Source organism: Trachurus trachurus (genome assembly GCF_905171665.1).
Source record: "Trachurus trachurus genome assembly, chromosome: 21".
NCBI lineage: Eukaryota > Metazoa > Chordata > Actinopteri > Carangiformes > Carangidae > Trachurus > Trachurus trachurus.
Window position 1 is genome coordinate 34,542,911 of NC_139899.1, and position 19,572 is coordinate 34,562,482.

The 19,572-nt window shown below is 45.1% G+C and overlaps 2 protein-coding genes across 2 annotated transcripts in view; both read left to right on the top strand.

Moving 5' to 3' along the window:
* Positions 1 to 10,597, top strand: part of LOC311004162 (uncharacterized protein) — a 40,851-nt gene extending 30,254 nt beyond the window's left edge. The window contains exons 26-32 of the mRNA XM_083996108.1: positions 58 to 186; positions 786 to 956; positions 3,161 to 3,313; positions 3,418 to 3,567; positions 7,868 to 7,918; positions 8,019 to 8,078; positions 10,035 to 10,597. Of these exons, the coding sequence (XP_083852234.1) occupies positions 58 to 186; positions 786 to 956; positions 3,161 to 3,313; positions 3,418 to 3,567; positions 7,868 to 7,918; positions 8,019 to 8,078; positions 10,035 to 10,253 (933 nt within the window). The 3' untranslated portion in view covers positions 10,254 to 10,597. The remainder of the gene's footprint in view (positions 1 to 57; positions 187 to 785; positions 957 to 3,160; positions 3,314 to 3,417; positions 3,568 to 7,867; positions 7,919 to 8,018; positions 8,079 to 10,034) is intronic.
* Positions 10,598 to 15,380: 4,783 nt separating this feature from the next.
* LOC311004473 (trace amine-associated receptor 7e-like) lies at positions 15,381 to 16,807 on the top strand (the record flags this gene model as incomplete). The annotated part of the gene is made up of 2 exons (XM_083996546.1): positions 15,381 to 15,544; positions 16,009 to 16,807. 2 exons carry the CDS (start codon positions 15,381 to 15,383, stop codon positions 16,805 to 16,807), a joined length of 963 nt encoding a protein of 320 aa, XP_083852672.1.
* Between the last annotated feature and the right edge of the window lie 2,765 nt (positions 16,808 to 19,572).

A 19,572-nucleotide genomic window follows, 5' to 3' on the forward strand; every position in this document is an offset into this window, starting at 1 on the left:
TCTGTTTGCAGTCTTTATGCTAAGCTAGGCTAACAGTTCCCTCCTTGTGTTGTTCAGGAGAGCCATGCAGAGGGGGAGCGTCTGAGGAGCGCTCTGAAGGAGAAGAAGGAGGAGGTGGAGAAGATCAGAGGGGAGAAACTGAGGACGATCAGAGAGGAGGTGGAGGAGCTGAGAGAAGGAGCGAAGGCCCTGGAGAGGAGGAGGAAGGAGGAGGTGGAGGAGCTGAGAGAGGGAGCGAAGGCCCTGGAGAGGAGGAGGAAGGAGGAGGTGGAGGAGCTGAGAGAGGAGGCGAAGGCCCTGGAGAGGAGGAGGAAGGAGGAGGTGGAGGAGCTGAGAGAGGGAGCGAAGGCCCTGGAGAGGAGGAGGAAGGAGGTGATGGAGGAGATGGAGGAGACTCGACGGGCGAAGGAGAGAGCGGAGGAGGAGAGGAGGGAGGCTGAGGAGCAGTGGAGGAGCAGAGTGGCAGAGAAGGAGAAGGAGATTCAGGAGCTGAAGGAGAGACAGGAGGAGGCGCAGAGGGAGGTGCAGGAGAGCCTGGCGGAGCTGAGCAGGCTCAGAGCCACGGTGACGAAAACACAGATCTCCTCCTCACTGACCACTGAGGAGGTGGATGGAGAGAAGAGGAGGAGGAGGAGGACGGATGAAGAGATGGAGGAGCAGAAGAGAGGAGGAGGAGGAGGAGGAGGAGGAGAGGTGAGTATGAGACAGGAAGGAGGAGGAGGAGACGCTGTCGAGAAAACGTAATGCTTCTAAACTAAACAGGTGATGTTTTATGATTTACTAAGGAGGAGGAGGAGGAGGAGGAGAAAGGAGAGGAAGATGAAAAGGAGGACGAGGAGGAGGAGGAGAGGAAGAAGGAGAAGGAAGCGGAGGAGGAGAAGAAGGAGCAGCAGCTGGTGTCTGTGCTGAAGGAGAAGCAGGAGATCAGGAGGACGCTGAGGCAGAAAGAGGCCGAGGTACAGACACAACTAGTAGAGCCGTCTGAACAGACAGAACTCTAATTATTTAAAAATGATGAAACAAACTGTTGTTGTTGTGGCGACGTAGAGCCGCAGCTTCTAAGGCCTAGTCCACATGAACACGGGTATTTTTGAAACCGAACTTTTATGGACCACGGTTAAAAAAAAAAATTTGCGTCCACACACACCGGTGTGATAAAAAATATCTCCGTCCACATGAGACCGCAAAATCCGCCTCAAACAATGTCATGCACACTCCAAAGCAGTAGGTGGCGATGTCACTCCTAACAGGAGGGCCATTTTAGCCAATCACAAGGCTGGAAAAATTCATACCGGAAAAACAACAATAGCTATGCTAAATGCTAAATGCTAAATAGCACCAGTACCAGCAACTCCGTCAGCTGGTCACGTCTAGAGCTCCACGTCTCCATGGATACAACTTACTGTTTACCGTCGCACAGTGTGACGTCGAACAATGTCGTCAAGAAATTGCGGTTTTCCTCGGTTTTCCTGTCCACATATGAAGCTGAAACCGGACTTTTCTAAAAAGTTCACCCTGGACTCTGGTTACAAAAAACTCCGGTTTCAGGAGCTACAACTGTGGTTACGTGTGGATGAAAGAACAAACCGTGAAGAGAAACACACGGTTTCAAAAACACCTGCGTTCGTGTGGACGGGGCCTAAAACACCAGCAGAGTTTTTGTTATTGCCAGTTTCTTCATGTGGAGCGGTGGCTACGTGTTCCCACTCTACACACCTTTTATTATTGATCGATCCGCGATCTGTTGCTTCACTACTTATAATATTTAGATTTCCCTTCTTGAAGTTTTATATTGAGTTGGTAAATCTGATTTGGGGGGAAAGATTGACAGCCTTATGGCGCTTTTCCACTACACAGTCACAGCACGGCGCGGCTCGGTAAAGGTGCATTTCCACTACAGCTGAGTTCTTCTAGTTCCTCCTCAGCGGGGGCGATCGCGGAGCCGCATTGTCCGCTTCTCTTGTTTCTCTCCTCTCGTCAGCTCCAAACTCACTGGTCTGCACCTCGTTAACAGACCACAGTGGTTTTACACACACCAACATTTAACTCAGGTAACACAGATCAGCGGTCGCTGTTGCCGCTGTGTTTTTCAGATTTCCAGGTTTGATTCTCATGACGGACGTCGCGCTCGCAATTCTTCCAGTGACGGCGCTCGGCAGTTGGCTGACGTCACGTTATAGTATCGCTTCGGCTGCTTGGAACCAGGGCCGAGGAGTCGGCCTGTAACGATACGCGTGTCGAGATCGAAACTGCGACACTCTAAGACACGAACCTGTGTCGCCAATGAAATGGCAGAACCGCGACACACCCATTTCAACGCTTCAACAAGGTGGTCGGGTTTTACCGTTATGCCCGTTTATCACCAATAAACACAGTAGATGAGGTGGATGAGTGACTGACGGGTGGGGTGGGGTGGGGTGGGGGGGGCAGCGGCGTGGAGCGGTGCGCGACTCTGACTGCAGTCAACATCGGAAAAAGCCGTGCCATGTAAAAAAAAAAAAAAAAAAAAACCCACAGCAACAACAAAAAAAAACTGACAGCGAGTTATTGTCACGACTTCCTGTATCTGGCCCTTCAAAATAAAAGCCCTATAGCCTTTCATATACAGTTCAGTCATATTGATTTTGACTTAATTTTGACAAGACACGGCTCCAAATTTTTTTTCCTGCGACCAATCGACCAAAGCTACCAAAATCTCCTCTTTTATTAACCTTAAAAAAATTGGAATTTAATAGAATCGTGTATCGAACCGTGGGTCAGAAATCGAGATACGAATCGAATCGTGACTTTGGTGTATCGTTACAGGCCTACCGAGGAGGTACTAAAATAGTACCTGGTACCTGGTACTAGGGCTAGTGGAAAAGTATAAAAAAGTGTGCCGTGCCGCGCTGCGCTAGTGGAAAAGCGCCATTAGTCTGATCTGGTTTGTACCGGTCTGTAGTGGTCTAACATGTGGTCTGTATTTTTTTTTTTTTAATTCTGTGGGTAATGGGGGCGGGACTAGATCAGCTTTTGCTTCTCCCGCTTTTCCCTTTCGGCCATGTGTATTGTATTATTTGAACTAAGATGAAGTGTGATGATGATGATTTAAATTGACATGCCCGAAATAAACAAATTGATTGATTGATTGATTGAACATGGTCTGTGCTGGTCTGTCCAGGTCTACTCTCTGACTCAGAGGAACCTGGAGCTGGAGCAGGACCGGGACCGGGTCCGATTGGCTCTGGAGCAGACGGAGTCGTCTCTGATTGGCTACCGGGAGAGAGCCCACCAACAGCAGCCGAGCTCGGGGGCGGAGCCAAACCCCGACCAGGTCAGTGGGTCTCTGATTGGTCGATACATCTGTCGGTGTAGAGGGGCGTCCTCAGACTCTGTGTGTGTGTGTGTGTGTGTGTGTGTGTGTGTGTGTGTGTTTAGGCTCTCCGGGAGCGGCTGGTCGTCCTGCAGCGCCTCGTTGCCGAACTGGAGCTGGAACAGAAACGACTCGGCAAGAAAAACTCTCACCTGGAAACCCAGAAGGACAAACTGAAGAGAGACAGAAACACACTGAGAGACACACTGAGACAGGTACACACACACACACACACTGAGACAGGTACACACACACACACACACACACACACACACACACTGAGACAGGTACACACACACACACACACACACACACACTGAGACACACACACACACACGGTTCGGTAGCTAAGCGTTGATTGTTGTCCGTCTTGTATCTTCAGGTTAAAAGTGAATGAGTCTGACGTCTGATCCATCAGGTGACAGTCTGAGGTTTAAAGGAAAAGTTCCAACATTTAGTCAAATTGTCCCTTTGCCATAATCCCTCAGGGTTCTTACGGATCCTTAAAAAGTCTTAAAAGGCATTGAATTCATTAATCTAAAAACAAGGCCTTAATTGGCATTAAAATGTCTTCAATCAATTTTTCAGACGTCTTAAAAATGTTAACACATGGTAAGTGGTATTTTATGGTTGTAATTAGTCTCAAATCTCTAAATAATTGGTAACATTCTGACATAGAGAAGTTAGTGGCGGCCGTCAACGCTAAATCTCTCACCGCCACCAGCTCCCGAGTCAGTGTTTGTTTGTTTTTTTCAGACTTTTTATGCATTTATTTTGAAAGGACAGCTGGAAAGAGACATTTATTTTGAAAGGACAGCTGGAAAGAGACACAATCCAATGTTCATGTAGCAGTCACTTTACCTTGGATCACATAGGAAAGTGGGTCAAATTGTCCCCTAACTCTATGTAGTTGATGTGGGGTTTTTTTTCTTTTTCTGCATTTGTGTTTATTGTGAAGTCGGTCTTAAATTTCATTTCAAGTGGCTTTAAAAAAGTCTTAAAAAGTCTTAAATTTAACTTGGCGTAAGCTGTAGGAACCCTGTCCCTATAGTCATAGCAGTAGGTTCGTTACCTTTAATTGTCGGTGCAAGCTATTTTTAGAACGGCGGAGCAGAGCTGCTCAGAGCTACGCTACAGAGGAGGCTCATTATGGGATTTCTTGGTTTCTAACTCATCAAACTCATCAAATACACAATCCAACAACTCCACAACGCTCTGGTGGACAAGTTGTGAGCTGCACATTCACCACGCTATGAGATAATAACACAACGTTACCAGACCAGGGTTCTTACGGATCCTTAAAAAGTCTTAAAAGGCATTGAATTCATTCATCTAAAAACAAGGCCTTAATTGGCATTAAAATGTCTTAAATCAATTTTTCAAAAGTCTTAAAAATGTTAACACATGGTAAGTGGTATTTTATGGTTGTAATTGGTCTCAAATCTTGAAATAATTGGTAACATTTCGACATAGAGAAGTTAGTGGCGGCCGTCAACGCTAAATCTCTCACCGCCACCAGCTCCCGAGTCAGTGTTTTGTTTTTTTTTCCTGACTTTTTATAGCCTGACAAGCCAGACTATATCATTAACATGTATAGTCTGGCAACGAGCGGTAGACCTCGGCTCAATCCAGGGGGCGGGATGAAGGCTGTCTTTCAAACTGCCTCTGCACGCAACAGGGTAGCGCTACGACCAATCAGAGCAAAGAGCAGGATGACGTTAGCCTGACAAGCCAATTAAAATGTATGTCGTCATCGCGTTAAGCCCGCCCAACGACTCTCTAAACAGATAGAGCGCTGTGATTGGTGAACACAATCGGTGTTCGAGACTCAAAAAGTTCCTATGGCTCGTTTCTAGACCCACCTACGGAGCAAATATATTTGCTGCCGCTAGGGTGCGTCTAGATTTCTAGGCTAGACTTTTTATTAGGGCTGGGTAAAAATATCGATTCAGCAATGCATTGCAATTCTTTTCTCTGCAATTCAATATCGATTCAGCAATCTTCTGAATCGATTCAAGCCCCTGGCCAGTGGGGGCGCTGCGAGCAACACCCTCGTGTGATTCGCGCTGTACGGACGGGGGCCGCACTAGACCAAACCATAACAATATGGGAGTGAGTAGCAGCAGCAGCGTTAAGCCAGCACCTTCAAACCTGAAAGCAGATGTGGGGATTCATTTTGTATTTATAGGCGCCGATTCCGTGGGTGCGCCGGCGGCGGCCAGCGGCGGCCAGCGGCGGCGGCCAGCGGCGCTCTTTATGTCTGTGGCGTGGAGCAGCGCGTCTCTGAATGCAGCGGAGGCAGCTCCGTGACACTACTGTGTGGGCTGACTACCTGGGAGTGCCCGCGGCAGCGCCGCTGCTCGTTGAAAACAGCTGTGATAACGTGATTTCAGGTCCAGAAACGTTTGTAATATCACTGGAAAAAGTCGCTAGATTTGTCGCTAGTCGCTTTTGACAAAAAAAAGTCACCAAGAGGGATTGGAAAGTCGCCAGATTTAGCGACAAAGTCGCCAAGTTGGCAACACTGTCTGACAGCTGCTCTCACTTCTTCCTCTGCTCCTCCTCACTCACTCACCTACACACAGACAGGACTCTGTCTTCCTCACACTCACCCCAGCCCCTCAGTTTCTCATCCCACCTGCCCGTACCATACACATTGACAGTCAGTCAGAAATCACAGAACTTAAACATCATAACAAGAACATTACTGCGGGGTCGCTACAATATTTTCAGTTGTGCAGTAGGCTATTATTAATAATATTGTTTTGTATTGTTTTATTACTCAAAATGTTATGAGTTATTTAGGAAAGTAACACATAGCCTAATTTAAATTTAGCTGCACTGTAGTTCAGTGTTAAAGCAGTGTCATATTTTGTTATGCTATGAGTTATACTATGGCTGTTCATAAGGCATGAAACTAAACAAATAATTATTTAAAAAAAAAAACTGGTACTCTTATTTGTGTATTTCTGCTTGATACTGAATCGATATCGAAGCATTTCAATCAATATCGAATCGAATCGATATCGAATCGAATCGTGACCTAATGAATCGAAATCGAATCGAATCGTGAGATTCTCAACAATACCCAGCCCTACTTTTTATGCATTTATTTTGAAAGGACAGCTGGAAAGAGACATTTATTTTGAAAGGACAGCTGGAAAGAGACAGAATCCAATGTTCATGTAGCAGTCACTTTACCTTGGATCACATAGGAAAGTGGGTCAAATCGTCCCTAACCCTACGTATGTAATTGATGTGGTGTTTTTTTTTTTTTTCTGCATTTGTGTTTATTGTGAAGTCAGTCTTAAATTTAATTTCAAGTGGCTTTAAAAAAGTCTTAAAAAGTCTTAAATTTAACTTGGCTTAAGCTGTAGGAACCCTGTCCCTATAGTCATAGCAGTAGGTTTGTTACCTTTAGTTGTCAACGGTGCAAGCTATTTTTAGAACGGCGGAGCAGAGCCGTGAGCTGCTCAGAGCTACGCTACGGAGGCTCATTATGGGATTTCTTGGTTTCTAACTCATCAAACTCATCAAATACACAATCCAACAACTCCACAACGCTCTGGTGGACAAGTTGTGAGCTGCACATTCACCACACTATGAGATATTATAAAACGGAAAGGTGAAATCCCGCAATCTGATTGGTTGTTAACCGTGGTATATTGAGCATATACCACGGCTACTATTCTAAAACCTTATCACAGCGTAGGCTATCACTCCGCCTCAGGCACGTATGACTGGTATGAATGGAAGTTGTTGTCATGTATCCATGACAACGGACTGTTGCAGTCCGTAGGCAAAGACAGCTGATGTTTTTACGATGTTAAAAAACGGACTAAAGTAGTTGACTTCACATGTTTAAGGTTAACTTTCACCTCCGGGGAGGGTTAACAACGGTAGAGTGGATTGAGCAGTGATATTAACCTGAAAAAAAGCGGAGGAAAAGACGAGATGCAGAGCTAATTTGGAGCTAACGTCTGGAGAGGTGGGACTATTTTTTTCACAGTGAGGCTATTTTATTGGATAATATATTTCTGGTTGAATAAAACTACATGAAATTGATTGCGCATCCCTCTTTTATATTGCCTTTATTCGTAACCGTTTTATAAAAGCAATATATCACTCCAGTCCGTGGTATATGCTCATTATACCACTCTAAGGGGGTTGTCGTCCCTCCGCTTCGCGTCGGGCCGAACAACGCCCCTTAGCCGTGGCCTGTCGTGATATATTGCTTAAATAACACAACGTTACCACACAGAGTTGTTGTAGAGGGAAATTCATGCAAAACCACTGATGCACGTTGCCTTCAGGGACAGTTTTTCATCAACAGTCTCTGTATTTCCCTCTACAACAACTCTGTGTGGTAACGTTGTGTTATTATCTCATCATAGCGTGGGTTACCGTGGGTTACCGAACCGAGACGGTCGAACTGAACGGTTCTAGTCCGTCACTAACACACACACACACACACACAGATCTCTCCTGATTGTGAATGTGTTTGTGTCGTTTCAGGTGGAAGAGAATCGTTCAAAGCTCAGACAGCTGAGTGACAGCAGAGCTCAGGTGACACACACACACACACACACACACACACACACATAATCATTTAGGTACTCAGGACGTCCTGCAGTGTTTGTAGCTGAACTGACGTGTGCGTGTGCAGTCCACAGACACCACAGAAGACGAGCGGCTGCGACTCAGGGTGAAGGAGCTGGAGGAGCAGGTGAGGCCCAGGTGTCACTGATTGTTTGATTATTTCACATAGATATAAGATATAACATATAAAAGATAAAAGATATAACATATAGAAGATACAAGATATAACATATAAAAGATACAAGATATAACATATAAAAGATACAAGATATAACATATAAAATCCAAAACAATGCAAAGGGGAAATGCCAAAAAAAGCATTCTCCGACTACAGTTCTAAGCATACATAATAAATAAAAACATGGTTTAACATGATTTAACATTGTACAATGCAATACAAAAAGCTTGATAAACATATGATAAGAAATATAAAATAATCCCAGTTTAGACCATGGCAGACCATGTGGAAAGTATTGACTGGTTAGCAGGAGAGACTTTAGTGCTCTCCTCCTAAATTGTTGTAAATATAAATCAAAAAAATGTGCAGGTAATAAATTCCATATTCTTGGCCCACGATAAAGTAACAGAACTGTGATTGAGAGGTACAACAATACTGGGTTCTAAGGTGACAAGAGTTACGTGTGGAATAGGTGTGAAATTGATAGTTGTATGCAAATATATAATGAAAAGATGGTGTCACTGTGATGTCACTGTGCTCTCCTGTGTCTCTTTACTTTACTTTTATTTGTTTATTTAGTCGGGACAGTGCATATTAATGGACAGTGAGTACTAGGATACCCACAGTAAATACACCGGATTTAGCAGCACATGTGCTAAATTACATCCGTAGTCCCCAAAACAATACAACAATTAACATAAAAAGTCCATAAAGACAGAGGACCAGTAGATAACAGGAAAAAATACATTTACATAGTTACAGGGTCAGACATGATTCTTTAAATTGTAAAAAAAAAAATATATATATATAATCTGTATAGCTGCATAGCTGCGATTAACATGATTCATTGAAATATAAAAATATGAATCTATACAGTTACGATTAACATGATTCATTTAAATATAAAAATGTAAATCTATACAGTTGTGCTTGACATGATTCGTTGAATTATAAAAATATATATATATATATATATATATCTATACAATTGCAATTGTAGCTCCAAGTAGCTCCGCATCTGGTCTTTTCCTCTGTCACTGCTCAGTCCCCTCTACCATTGTTAACCCTCTGGAGGTGAAAGTTGAAACCTTAAACATGTCAATTACACTACTTTACTACATTTTTTAACATCCTAAAAACATCAACTGTCTTTGGCTACGGACTGCAACAGTCCGTTGTCATGGATACATGACAACAACTTCCATTCATACCAGTCATACGTGTCTGAGGCCGAGTGATAGCCTACGCTGTGATAAGGCTTTAGAATAGTAGCCGTGGTATATCCTCATTATACCACGGCTAACAACCAATCAGATCGCCGGATTTCACCTTTACGTTTTATAAAACAAAAATATACAGTACAGGCCAAAAGTTTGGACACACTCAATGCATTTCCTTTATTTTCATGACTATTTACATTGTAGATTCTGACTGAAATTCCACTAATGAACCTGACAAGGCTTCACACCACCTGTGAAGTGAAAACCATCTTCAGGTCAGGTTCACCTCTTGAAGCTCATCAAGAGAATGCCAAGAGTGTGCAAAGCAGTAATCAGAGCAAAGGGGGGCTACTCTGAAGAAACTAGAATTGGTGGAGGCAGAGATAGAGGAGGAGGAGGAGGAGGAGGAAGAAGGAGAGGAAGAAGAAAAGAAGAAAGAGAAGACAAAGAAGAAAAGACGTGTTTTCAGTTATTTCACACTTTTTTGTTAAGTCCACATGTGTTCATTCATAGTTTTGGTGCCTTCAGTGAGAATAAAGGAAACACATTGAATGAGAAGGTGTGTCCAAACTTTTGGCCTGTACTGTATATCTATACAGATGTGGCAGACATGGTTCGTTGAATTATAAAAATATATATCTATATAGTTGTGATTGACATGATTGAGTGACATCCTCTCTCTCAGGTGAACCAGCTCCAGATCTCATTGGCCGTGGATCAGCAGCAGAGGGCGGAGTTCATCGAGCAGTCGTCCAGGAACAGCCAATGGCTGCTCTCTCTGAGACACGACCTCAGCGACTCGCTGGCCGCCGTCACGCGCCGTCCAATCCCGTCCGTCCTGGAGTCTGAGGCGCAGCGATTGGACCGAAGCCTGAGGGAGGAGGAGCTTAGGATGTCCCTTTAGCCAATCGTAACAGCCGACAGATGAAAACTCTCCTGAAGACCAAAGACTTTAAACCTCAACGGGCTTTAAGACAATCACCTGAACTGTTACTATGGAAACGGCTTGATTATTCAGAGCCATGTTTTAGCGAATGTTTTAAAAAGCTGCCCTCTGATTGGCTGATGGCAGCAGACGAGGTCATGTGACAAGTTACTGATCAGTTATTTATTCTGTTGTACTTTTGCTTTCTTGTGTGAGTCTGACCCCTGAGCCGAGACACACTACATTACCCATGATGCCTCAGTCTGAGCTCAGTCTGGCTCAGGTGAAGGCCAGAGGTCAACTGTGTGTTTGTGTGACGTTAAATAAAGTTTTTTATACCATAATGAGGTTGTTTTTCATGTTATTGTCTGCAGCTGTTCCGTCATCATTTTTCACCGCCCACAGACTGTGTATATCAGGGATCGGCAACCTTTGTTTGAAATTTTCTTGTCAATGATTGTGCCACTACAATAAAACAATGAGACACAAAATACAAAAACAACATAACTGGGATTTTATAAAAATCCCAGTTATGTTGTTTTTATATGGATAGATAAAATCATTTAATCTATACAGCCCTGTAGCAACCAAAAGCGTATTAACGGCCAATAACGTAATAACTTTTTGCCGAAAATCTAATAAGTTAGTACATTATTGGCTGGTTATCACGTTATTGGCCTAGTATTAAAAAATTGAAAATGTATGATAATGTATTATTACGTTATCTGCACCAGTTATTACATTTTCAAATGGTTTTTTAATACTAGGCCAATAACGTGATAACCAGCCAATAATGTAATAACTTATTACATTATCGGCAAAAAGTTATTACGTTATTACATTATTGGCACGTTATCACACTATTGGCTTTATTACATTTAAAATGGCCAACATTATTAAGTTATTGGCCGTTATTACGTTTTTGGTTGCTACAAGAGGTTTTGTACATTCACAAGAACTTGCAGGAAATATAGAAACAGACCTGACTTCTAACTGAGACTCTGTTTTATTTACTCAAACCTGGAGCCAGAAGTCTGGTTGAGACTCGGCTTTTATTCTCAAACACAAGAGATGGTTGTGGTTTCAGTATCCGACCCAACACTTTAACATGTGGACTCGAGGAGTTGGGACATTGAACCCCTCATGTGGCCCCTCATGTGGCCCCTCTGGGTCGTGAGTGGACATTCTTCTCTACTGCCTGTTACAACTTCCTCAGGGATCTTCAAACTTTCTCAGATTCCTCAAACTACACATCTGCATTTCACAGGAAACATCCAATCGCAGTGCTTGCTTCCTGACCAACCGGCCGCAGGTTGTCACGGTGGGTCAGGTCCACTCATCCACTCTGTCGCTCAGCACGGGCTCCCCCCAGGGCTGCGTGCTGAGCCCCCTCCTGTAAGCCCTTTACACCTCGGACTGTACTCCAAAACACCCCACAAATTCCATCATCAAGTTCGCCAATGATACTACGGTGGTCGGCCTGATCACAGCAGAGACTCCACTTCCTACGGGTGCTCCGTAGGAACCACCTTGAGGAGAAACTGCTGGTGTCATTCTACAGAGCCACCACTGAATCTGTGTTGATGTACTGTGTGACTGTGTGGTTTGCTTCCTGTTCAGCTGCAGGAAAGATGGCTCTGCAGAGGGTAACCAGGCCTGCAGAAAAGATCATTGGCTGCTCTCTCCCCCCATTGGAGGACATTGCCAGCTCCCGGTGCCTGAGCAGAGCTCGAAAAATATCTGCGGACAGTACCTCCCACCCTGGTCAGCATCTGTTCAACCTGCTGCCGTGAGGCAGATGCTTCAGGTCCCTGAGGAGCAGAACTAACAGGCTAAAGAACAGCTTCTATCCGTGGGCTGTCAGAACTCTGAACCTGTCACTGAGCGAGTCTGTTCCTCATGGCTCACACTGAGCACGAGGGCTCACTTGGAGCCAACGTCGGGCTGATTAGACCAGATAGTGCACTCTAAGAGTGCTATTGATGTGTTGTGTTTTATTGTTTTATTTAAATTGTGTACATTTTCGTACCTTATGTTTTTATCTATTTATGCGCCGTTCACGGGTGGCAATAATTTCGTCATGCCTTGTATGATGACAAAGATATCTAATCTTGAAGTTCAATCACAACTGAAAACAATCAGCAGCTTTAAGTTGGTTCAGTTTAAATTCTGGATCAGTTCTGATGGAGCTCTCTTCTCCACGACAACAGTGCCTGAGGATTATGGGTACTGTAGTACTTCTATAAACCTGTGGAGTCTGTTGTTTAGTGGCTTTTCAGTGACACTGGTCCAGACTGGACTGGACTCACAGAGCTGAGGCCTCAGACTGGATCACAAAGTTTTGTTTTGTCGCCCTGACTGTCACAAAGATTTTGTTGATGTTTTTTGTCTTTGTTTTCTCTGTAACTTGTGAATCTGCTCGGAGTCTCTCCTGTGTGTTGTAACAACACAATTAAGTTGTCACACACACATACACACCCCCTCACTTTGTTGTTTCACATGTGGTGTTCCTCTGGGAGCTGCATCGGCCCGTTAGCTGCTGCTGCTGCCTCTGAGCCTTTCACACCTGAGTCACATGAGCCCGTGACTGCAATCAGAGGTGTGAACAGGCCTCAGCATAAACAACATGATGCAACCAGGTTGTTAGATACGAGTCATTCATTAACAAGGACTCTGTGTTTTTCTCTTTGTTATAATCTTTAAACAGCTATGATGATGTAAGTTCAACCTGAACATATTCCCTCTGTGAAAACCGTTCAGATACTTGTGATTTGGTTTAATGTTGTCGTCATCCTGCAGCTGCTGTCTGAACTTTACAGTTGCAGTCCCTGGGACCTCTGACCTCTTCAGCAGTAACTTATTCTGCACTTGGTCCAGTGGTTTTATTGTCGGTGTCCAGTCATGGTTGTGTTGGTGTTGGTGGTGTTTCCCAATCAAGAGATTGACAAGATCGTCAATCATCAAACGAACCAAGCAGTGTCAGCAAATAAGCTGCAGATCTAACTATTCGATGAATTCTGGGGGAAGTCAGGTGTGACTTGGTTGATGCAAGCAACCGGATAAACCCCATACCAGGAGACACTTCAGAGTCTTCTTCACATCAAGACTCCCACTGACGGTGAACGCTTATCCAGTATTCACAGAATCATAGTTGCATCTAAAGGTCTTGTTCTGTGTCATTCTTCCAGAGACATTGCACAATGGCATGATGAGCCACACCAAAGAGGAAGTCGGGGTAGCTCCAACAGAGAGGTAACACAGTGGAAGAGGCGGAGACACTCCTAACAGAGGAAACCTGGAGGCCTCTGAGCCTGTTCGAGATCGTATCAACCCAGTTTAAAAGCGTCCACTTGGAGAAGGCAAAACCCTCTAGTTCCCACCATAACAGACAAACGGCACATCTGACACACATAACCCAGCAGAACTGGGCCACATATTAAACCCAAACCTCAACCAGTAGCCCACCTGGTAATGGACGGGACATGAAGGTCACCAACATGTTCTGGATAACAGAGAGGAGAAAGGCAGTGCTACTGGACAATCACCAGTGAGCAACCTGATCCAAAAACCTAAATGAAAGGTGCCATAAAGACTCCTAGGAAGGCACCCATACAGTATGTAACCCAGATCTGCAGTGGATTCAACAAGAGTTACCCTTAAACATCATGAAGTTTTGACCTTAAAATTAATGTTTCTAAACGCATTGAAGTGGTAGAAAAAAAGATTACAGGATGAATCGTGGTGCTGCTGTAGCCTGAATGGGGTCGCGTCGGCTGAAACGGCTGTAACTTTTCTGCGCGTAGGAACACGGCGCCACCGTTTCATTTAATGTGGACCCCAGGAAGAATAGTCTTCATCTCTATGAAGACTAATGGGGATCCAAAGGATACAATAAACAACCACACATGAGCACCTTGTGCTTTGCTGCACGGTCGGCCAGCTTCCCTCTGAAAGTGTGGAGGACTGAGAATGGGGCCTCATCAGCTCTTGTTAACCATTTCCATGTCTTCCATTAGGGGTGTGAACGTGTACGAAAATATGTACACGTGTGAACGTCGTACGAAAATATGTACACGTGTACACTGTGCATTTCTTTTCGTGTACACGTGTACACGCTTCAGGACCGCTATAGGTTGCTATAGCCTTATTTTTGTTTAGTCTGATATGCACAGCCGGTGGAAGCACTGACACTGCAGCCACCGTGCCGGTGTTACACCGGAGCGGAGGAGACCCGACGGCGGATAGGCTCAATAGGACTCCTTCTTCAGCTCGACGGCATCCCTTACTTCTGGTGTCCACCACCGGGTTCGGGGGATGCCGCCATGGCAGGAACCTGAGACCTTACTGCTATAGTGGAGAACATGGTCCACTCGAACTCGATGTCCCCAGCCTCCCTCGGGATCTGGTTGAAGCTCTCCTTGAGGTGGGAGTTGAAGACCTCCCTGACAGAGGGTTCTGCCAGACATTCCTAACAGACCTTCACGATACGTTTGGGTCTGACATGTCTGTCCAGCTTTCTCCACCACTAGCGGCTCCAACTCACGACCAGGTGGTGATCAGTTGACAGCTCGGCCCCTCCCTTCATCTGAGTGTCTAAGTCAGATGACACGACCACAAATCATTGACCCCCTGGCTTCCGGTGTCCTGGTGCCACATGCACTGGTGGACACCCTTATGCTCGAACATGGTGTTTGTTATGGACAAACTGTGACCAACACAGAAGTCCAGCATGGGTGGACGAACAAGATGTAACAGACGATCTCAGCCACTGAAGGTGTTGAGGACTGAGGATGAGCTGGGTGATGGTATGCTCACACAGATTGGTATGAATCCAACTGGATACTTCCAGCATTAGATACCAGCAGTGAAGTGTGGAAGGAAACTGAGTTTTCCTGAATATACTGGATAACTTTGATAGAGAGACATTCAGAGAAAAAGAAGAGAGTGAGTGATTTGATGTGGAAGTCTCAGTCAGGATGGTGGGGGTAAATACATGAGAGGGTCAAACTTTGGACGAATGAAAAGTTTGATTCACAGAGTGAAGGAGGAGGGAGAGGAGATAAAGGAGCAGTCAGACAGAGCTGTGGTCACTCAGCTCCTCTCATGATGGAAGAGGCTGAGCTCTGCTTCCCACAGCTCCTCAACACCTCCTGCAGGAGGCCACCACCTCCTCACTCTGAGGCTCTGCTGGTTTACGTCCTGCTCTTCTTCATCTCTGTGCTCACTGCTGCTCTCAACCTGCTGCTCATCATCTCCATCTCCCACTTCAGGTCCCCACACTGTGCTCACTCACTGTTGAACCATGTTGTCTAAATCCACAGCTTGAGTTTTTGTTTCTGACATTATTGTTGAAAATGTTCAAATGTCACTGGTTTGTTCCCACAGAGCAAGAGAACAAATCATTTAACTTATCAACTGTCTCCCTGTTTTTACAGCTTCTGTTCTGTAACTTTAGGGTCTGACATAGCGTGGGACCTTTGAGTTTCACAGTTTTTTTCTATGAATTCATGCTTCCATGTTGTCTGAGGAACTTCCTGTTTTCTCTTGTGTAACATCCAGACATTTGTTTTGACACAGGTTCAGTGAGGCTGAAGGAAAAACCACAGGGTTCAGGTTGATTCTGCCTCAGTGTGATGAACCTGATCCAGTGGCCTTTTACTCTTTTTACCCATGTCTTTAGTTTATTCTAAGCTGCTGGTTTTGTTATGACTTTGTTGCCGTTCTGTTGTTTCAGGCAGCTGCACTCTCCCACCAACTTCATCCTCCTCTCTCTGGCGGTCTCAGACTTCTTCGTGGGCCTCCTGGTGATCCCGGTTGAGACCCTTATGACTGGGACCTGCTGGGTCCTGGGAGACCTCATGTGTGCTCTGTACTTTCTCCTGCCTTACACCCTCATCTCTGCCTCTGTGGGGAGCATGGTCCTGATATCGGTGGACCGCTACGTGGCGATCTGTGACCCCCTGCGTTACCCCACCAGGGTCACTGTGAGGGTGGTGACTGCTGCTGTGTGTCTCTGCTGGCTCTGCTCTGCTGTCTACAGCGTTGCCATCATGTATGATCACCTGAAACAACCAGGCAGATATAATCCCTGTCAGGGAGAGTGTGTGGTAAACGTGGCAGGAGATGTGGACCTCGCTGTGGCCTTCGTCATCCCCATCGCCATCATCACAGTTCTGTATGTCAGAGTGTTTGCAGTGGCGGTGTCTCAGGCTCGAGCCATGCGCACCGTCACCATCGGGTACTCGATGACCGTGACAGCAAAGAGGTCTGAGCTGAAGGCGGCCCGGACTCTGGGGGTTCTGGTAGCTGTGTTTCTGATCTGTTACTCTCCGTACTACTGTCTGACTATGTCAGGTGGAAACATCCTGGTGGGTTCTTCCACCGAGGTCTTCATGAGCTGCCTGATGTATTTTAACTCCTGTCTGAACCCGCTCCTCTACGCCCTGTTCTACCCCTGGTTCAGAAAAGCTGTGAGACTCATTGTGACTCTTCAGATCCTGCAGCCTGGATCCTGTGACGCCAACGTCCTGTAGAGACTCTGAGACCCTCTCTCTGTTCTTGGACTAAACTTAATATTACATGATGTATTCAAGTGCAGGTGGAAGGCCTCTGGACTGTGTCCACCTGCAGCTGAATCTGGTAGTCTTGTTGATCCAGTACTGTAACTGCACTGTAATTGATCCAGAAATGTAAAGATTTGTTATCAGTCTAGTACTGTTACTACACATTTATCAATCTGGTCCTGTAACTGTTCTCTTAAACAATGTAAACTTGCAGTAATTCAACCAGCTGCACATGTGAGAATATGATTTCTGTACTTGGAGGAAGATTCATGACTGAAAAATCCACAGAAGAAACATAAAGTTTGATGGCAGGCAAGGCAAGGCAAGGCAAGGCAATTTTATTTGTATAGCACGTTTTTACAAACAGTTTGTCTCAAAGGGCATCCGAGGTCATCAGGTGTTTTCTAAATCGTAGCCTTTCAGAGTGTCTGAAGTCTGTCTAAGATCCGGCTGCTTGTGTGAACTGAGCTCAGACATCAGCAGCTGTGTCTCTTTCAAATAACATTTCTGTGCAGGAAAGATGTTTTTTTGGAATAAATGTTGTTTATGTGTCACATGTTCAAACAGTTCAACCTTAGTGGAGACCTCAGTCACTGAGACCAGAGATCAGATTAAACAGTCAAATATTATAAGAACCAAATAAACAAATAAACCCTAAAAAAAATACATGAGTCTACATCCCACATGGATCTATATGAATTAGGCTGAACAATTAATGTTAAAGTCTCAGTATGGCCACGTGTAATATTCAAATCACTGGAGATGAGTCATAACGTACATGAAGACACCGGCCTATGAAACATCTTCTCCAGATGTTACAGTCAAAATGAATAATTACAATCAGACTACAGTCCTGACTCATGTCAGAAAATACCAAAATTACATCAAGAATTTCTATATATGTACACATTTTGCATATCATTCAGCCCCGATACAAATCTAGTGATGATCGCTGAGGTGACATGATGTTTATAGTGCACCAAAGTAATAATAATCTTTCACCTGTGGTTACATGAACCAAACCTGGTAGATTATTTATCTCTCTGGAGCCATTAGTTTGAAAAATCCCATGAGATACTTGAATATTTAAAATGCCAGCAATATTTCCAGCACAGAGTTTCAACCTCAGGACAGATTTCAATGATATAAGGTCTTTACACAGTGGGACATGACAGGCTTGTCAGCCAAGACAGCCCCAGAACATGAGACTTGAGGTACTCAGGGCGGATCTCATCCACCCACAGTGCCTTGCCACTGATGAGCTTCTGAACTACCTCAGTGACTTGAGCTTGTGATGGATGAATCAACCTCTGGGTGCTCAGCCTCTGCTTCCTCTATTGAAGGTGTGTCAGTGGGGCTGAGGAGATCCTTGAAGTATTCCTACCACCGCCCGACAATATCCCCAGTCGAAGTCAACAGCTCCCCGCCTCCACTGTAAATAGTGTTGGCAGAGAACAGCTTGCATGACCCAGTCTTCCATCCATTACTCCCATTAAGCTGGCCTGCTCTCCCTGCCTTTCCTACCCACCAGAAGCTGCCTTCATCAGCTCTTGTTAAAGGGACAACGAGGAGTTTCTATTTGGTTATAAAAAAGTCTCACGTTAATGGGGATGAATCTACGTTACCACTTGTTAATGGGCCCATTTTCGATAAATATATCGTTTTGTGTCTATCGTTATTTTATTATTATTAGTGGTGGCGGAGATGCTGGTCGAGCCGACCAGCCTTTCCTTACTTTCGGTTTTGTGGTGAGTCATGAGAATAACGCCGCCGAATCGCCGTTTATGGTCGGAACTACGACGGTATGTGATCGTATTCAAACCTCTGACTGAATTCTTGATGAATGAAAACATGAGTCCGTCTTGCGCCGGTCAAGGAAATTCACGGTGCGCGCGGAGGCTAATAAATGTAGTGTGAAAACACTTTGCTTTTCCAAAACTCCTCGTTGTCCCTTTAACCATTCCATGTCTTCCCATATTCTGTTTTGTAAACTGTTTTCTTGTCTGTATACAACATCTATTGCACATCTGCCTGTTCTGGGTGAGGGATCCCTCCTCTGTTGCGTCTCCAATTTTTTCCCTGTCAAAAGGCAAGGTTTTTTTGGGGAGTCGATGTGAGGGTCTAAGGGCAGAGGATGTTGTTATGATGCTGTGTAAAGCCCTTTGTGACAAATTGTTTGTAAAAACGGGCCATACAAATAAAATTGAATTGCCTTGCCTTGCCCCTTCTGAGGCCTGACGCCAGATGGTTTGCTAGAATTTCTTTTAAGCTTACCAGAAGTCTTTCTTCATAGCCTCCCCGAACTTCTTCCAGACCTGAGTCTTTGCTTCCGCAACTACCTGAGCTGCAGTACAATTGGCCTGCCGGTGCCCATCAGCTGCCTTAGGAGTCCTACTGGCCAGTCAGGCTTGATAGGACTCCTTGTTTGTTTGTTTATTATACGGATCCCCATTAGCTGCGGCAAAGCCACAGCTATTCTTCATGGGGTCCTTCTTCAGCTCGACGGCATCTCTTACTTCTGGTGTCCATCACAGGGTTCGGGGGATGCCGCCATGGCAGGCACCTGAGACCTTACGGCTACAGTGGAGAACATGGTCCACTCGGACTCGATGTCCCCAGCCTCCCTCGGGATCTGGTTGAAGGTCTCCTTGAGGTGGGAGTTGAAGACCAGACAGAGGGTTCTGCCAGACATTCCTAACAGAGCTTCATGATACGTTTGGGTCTGACATGTCTGT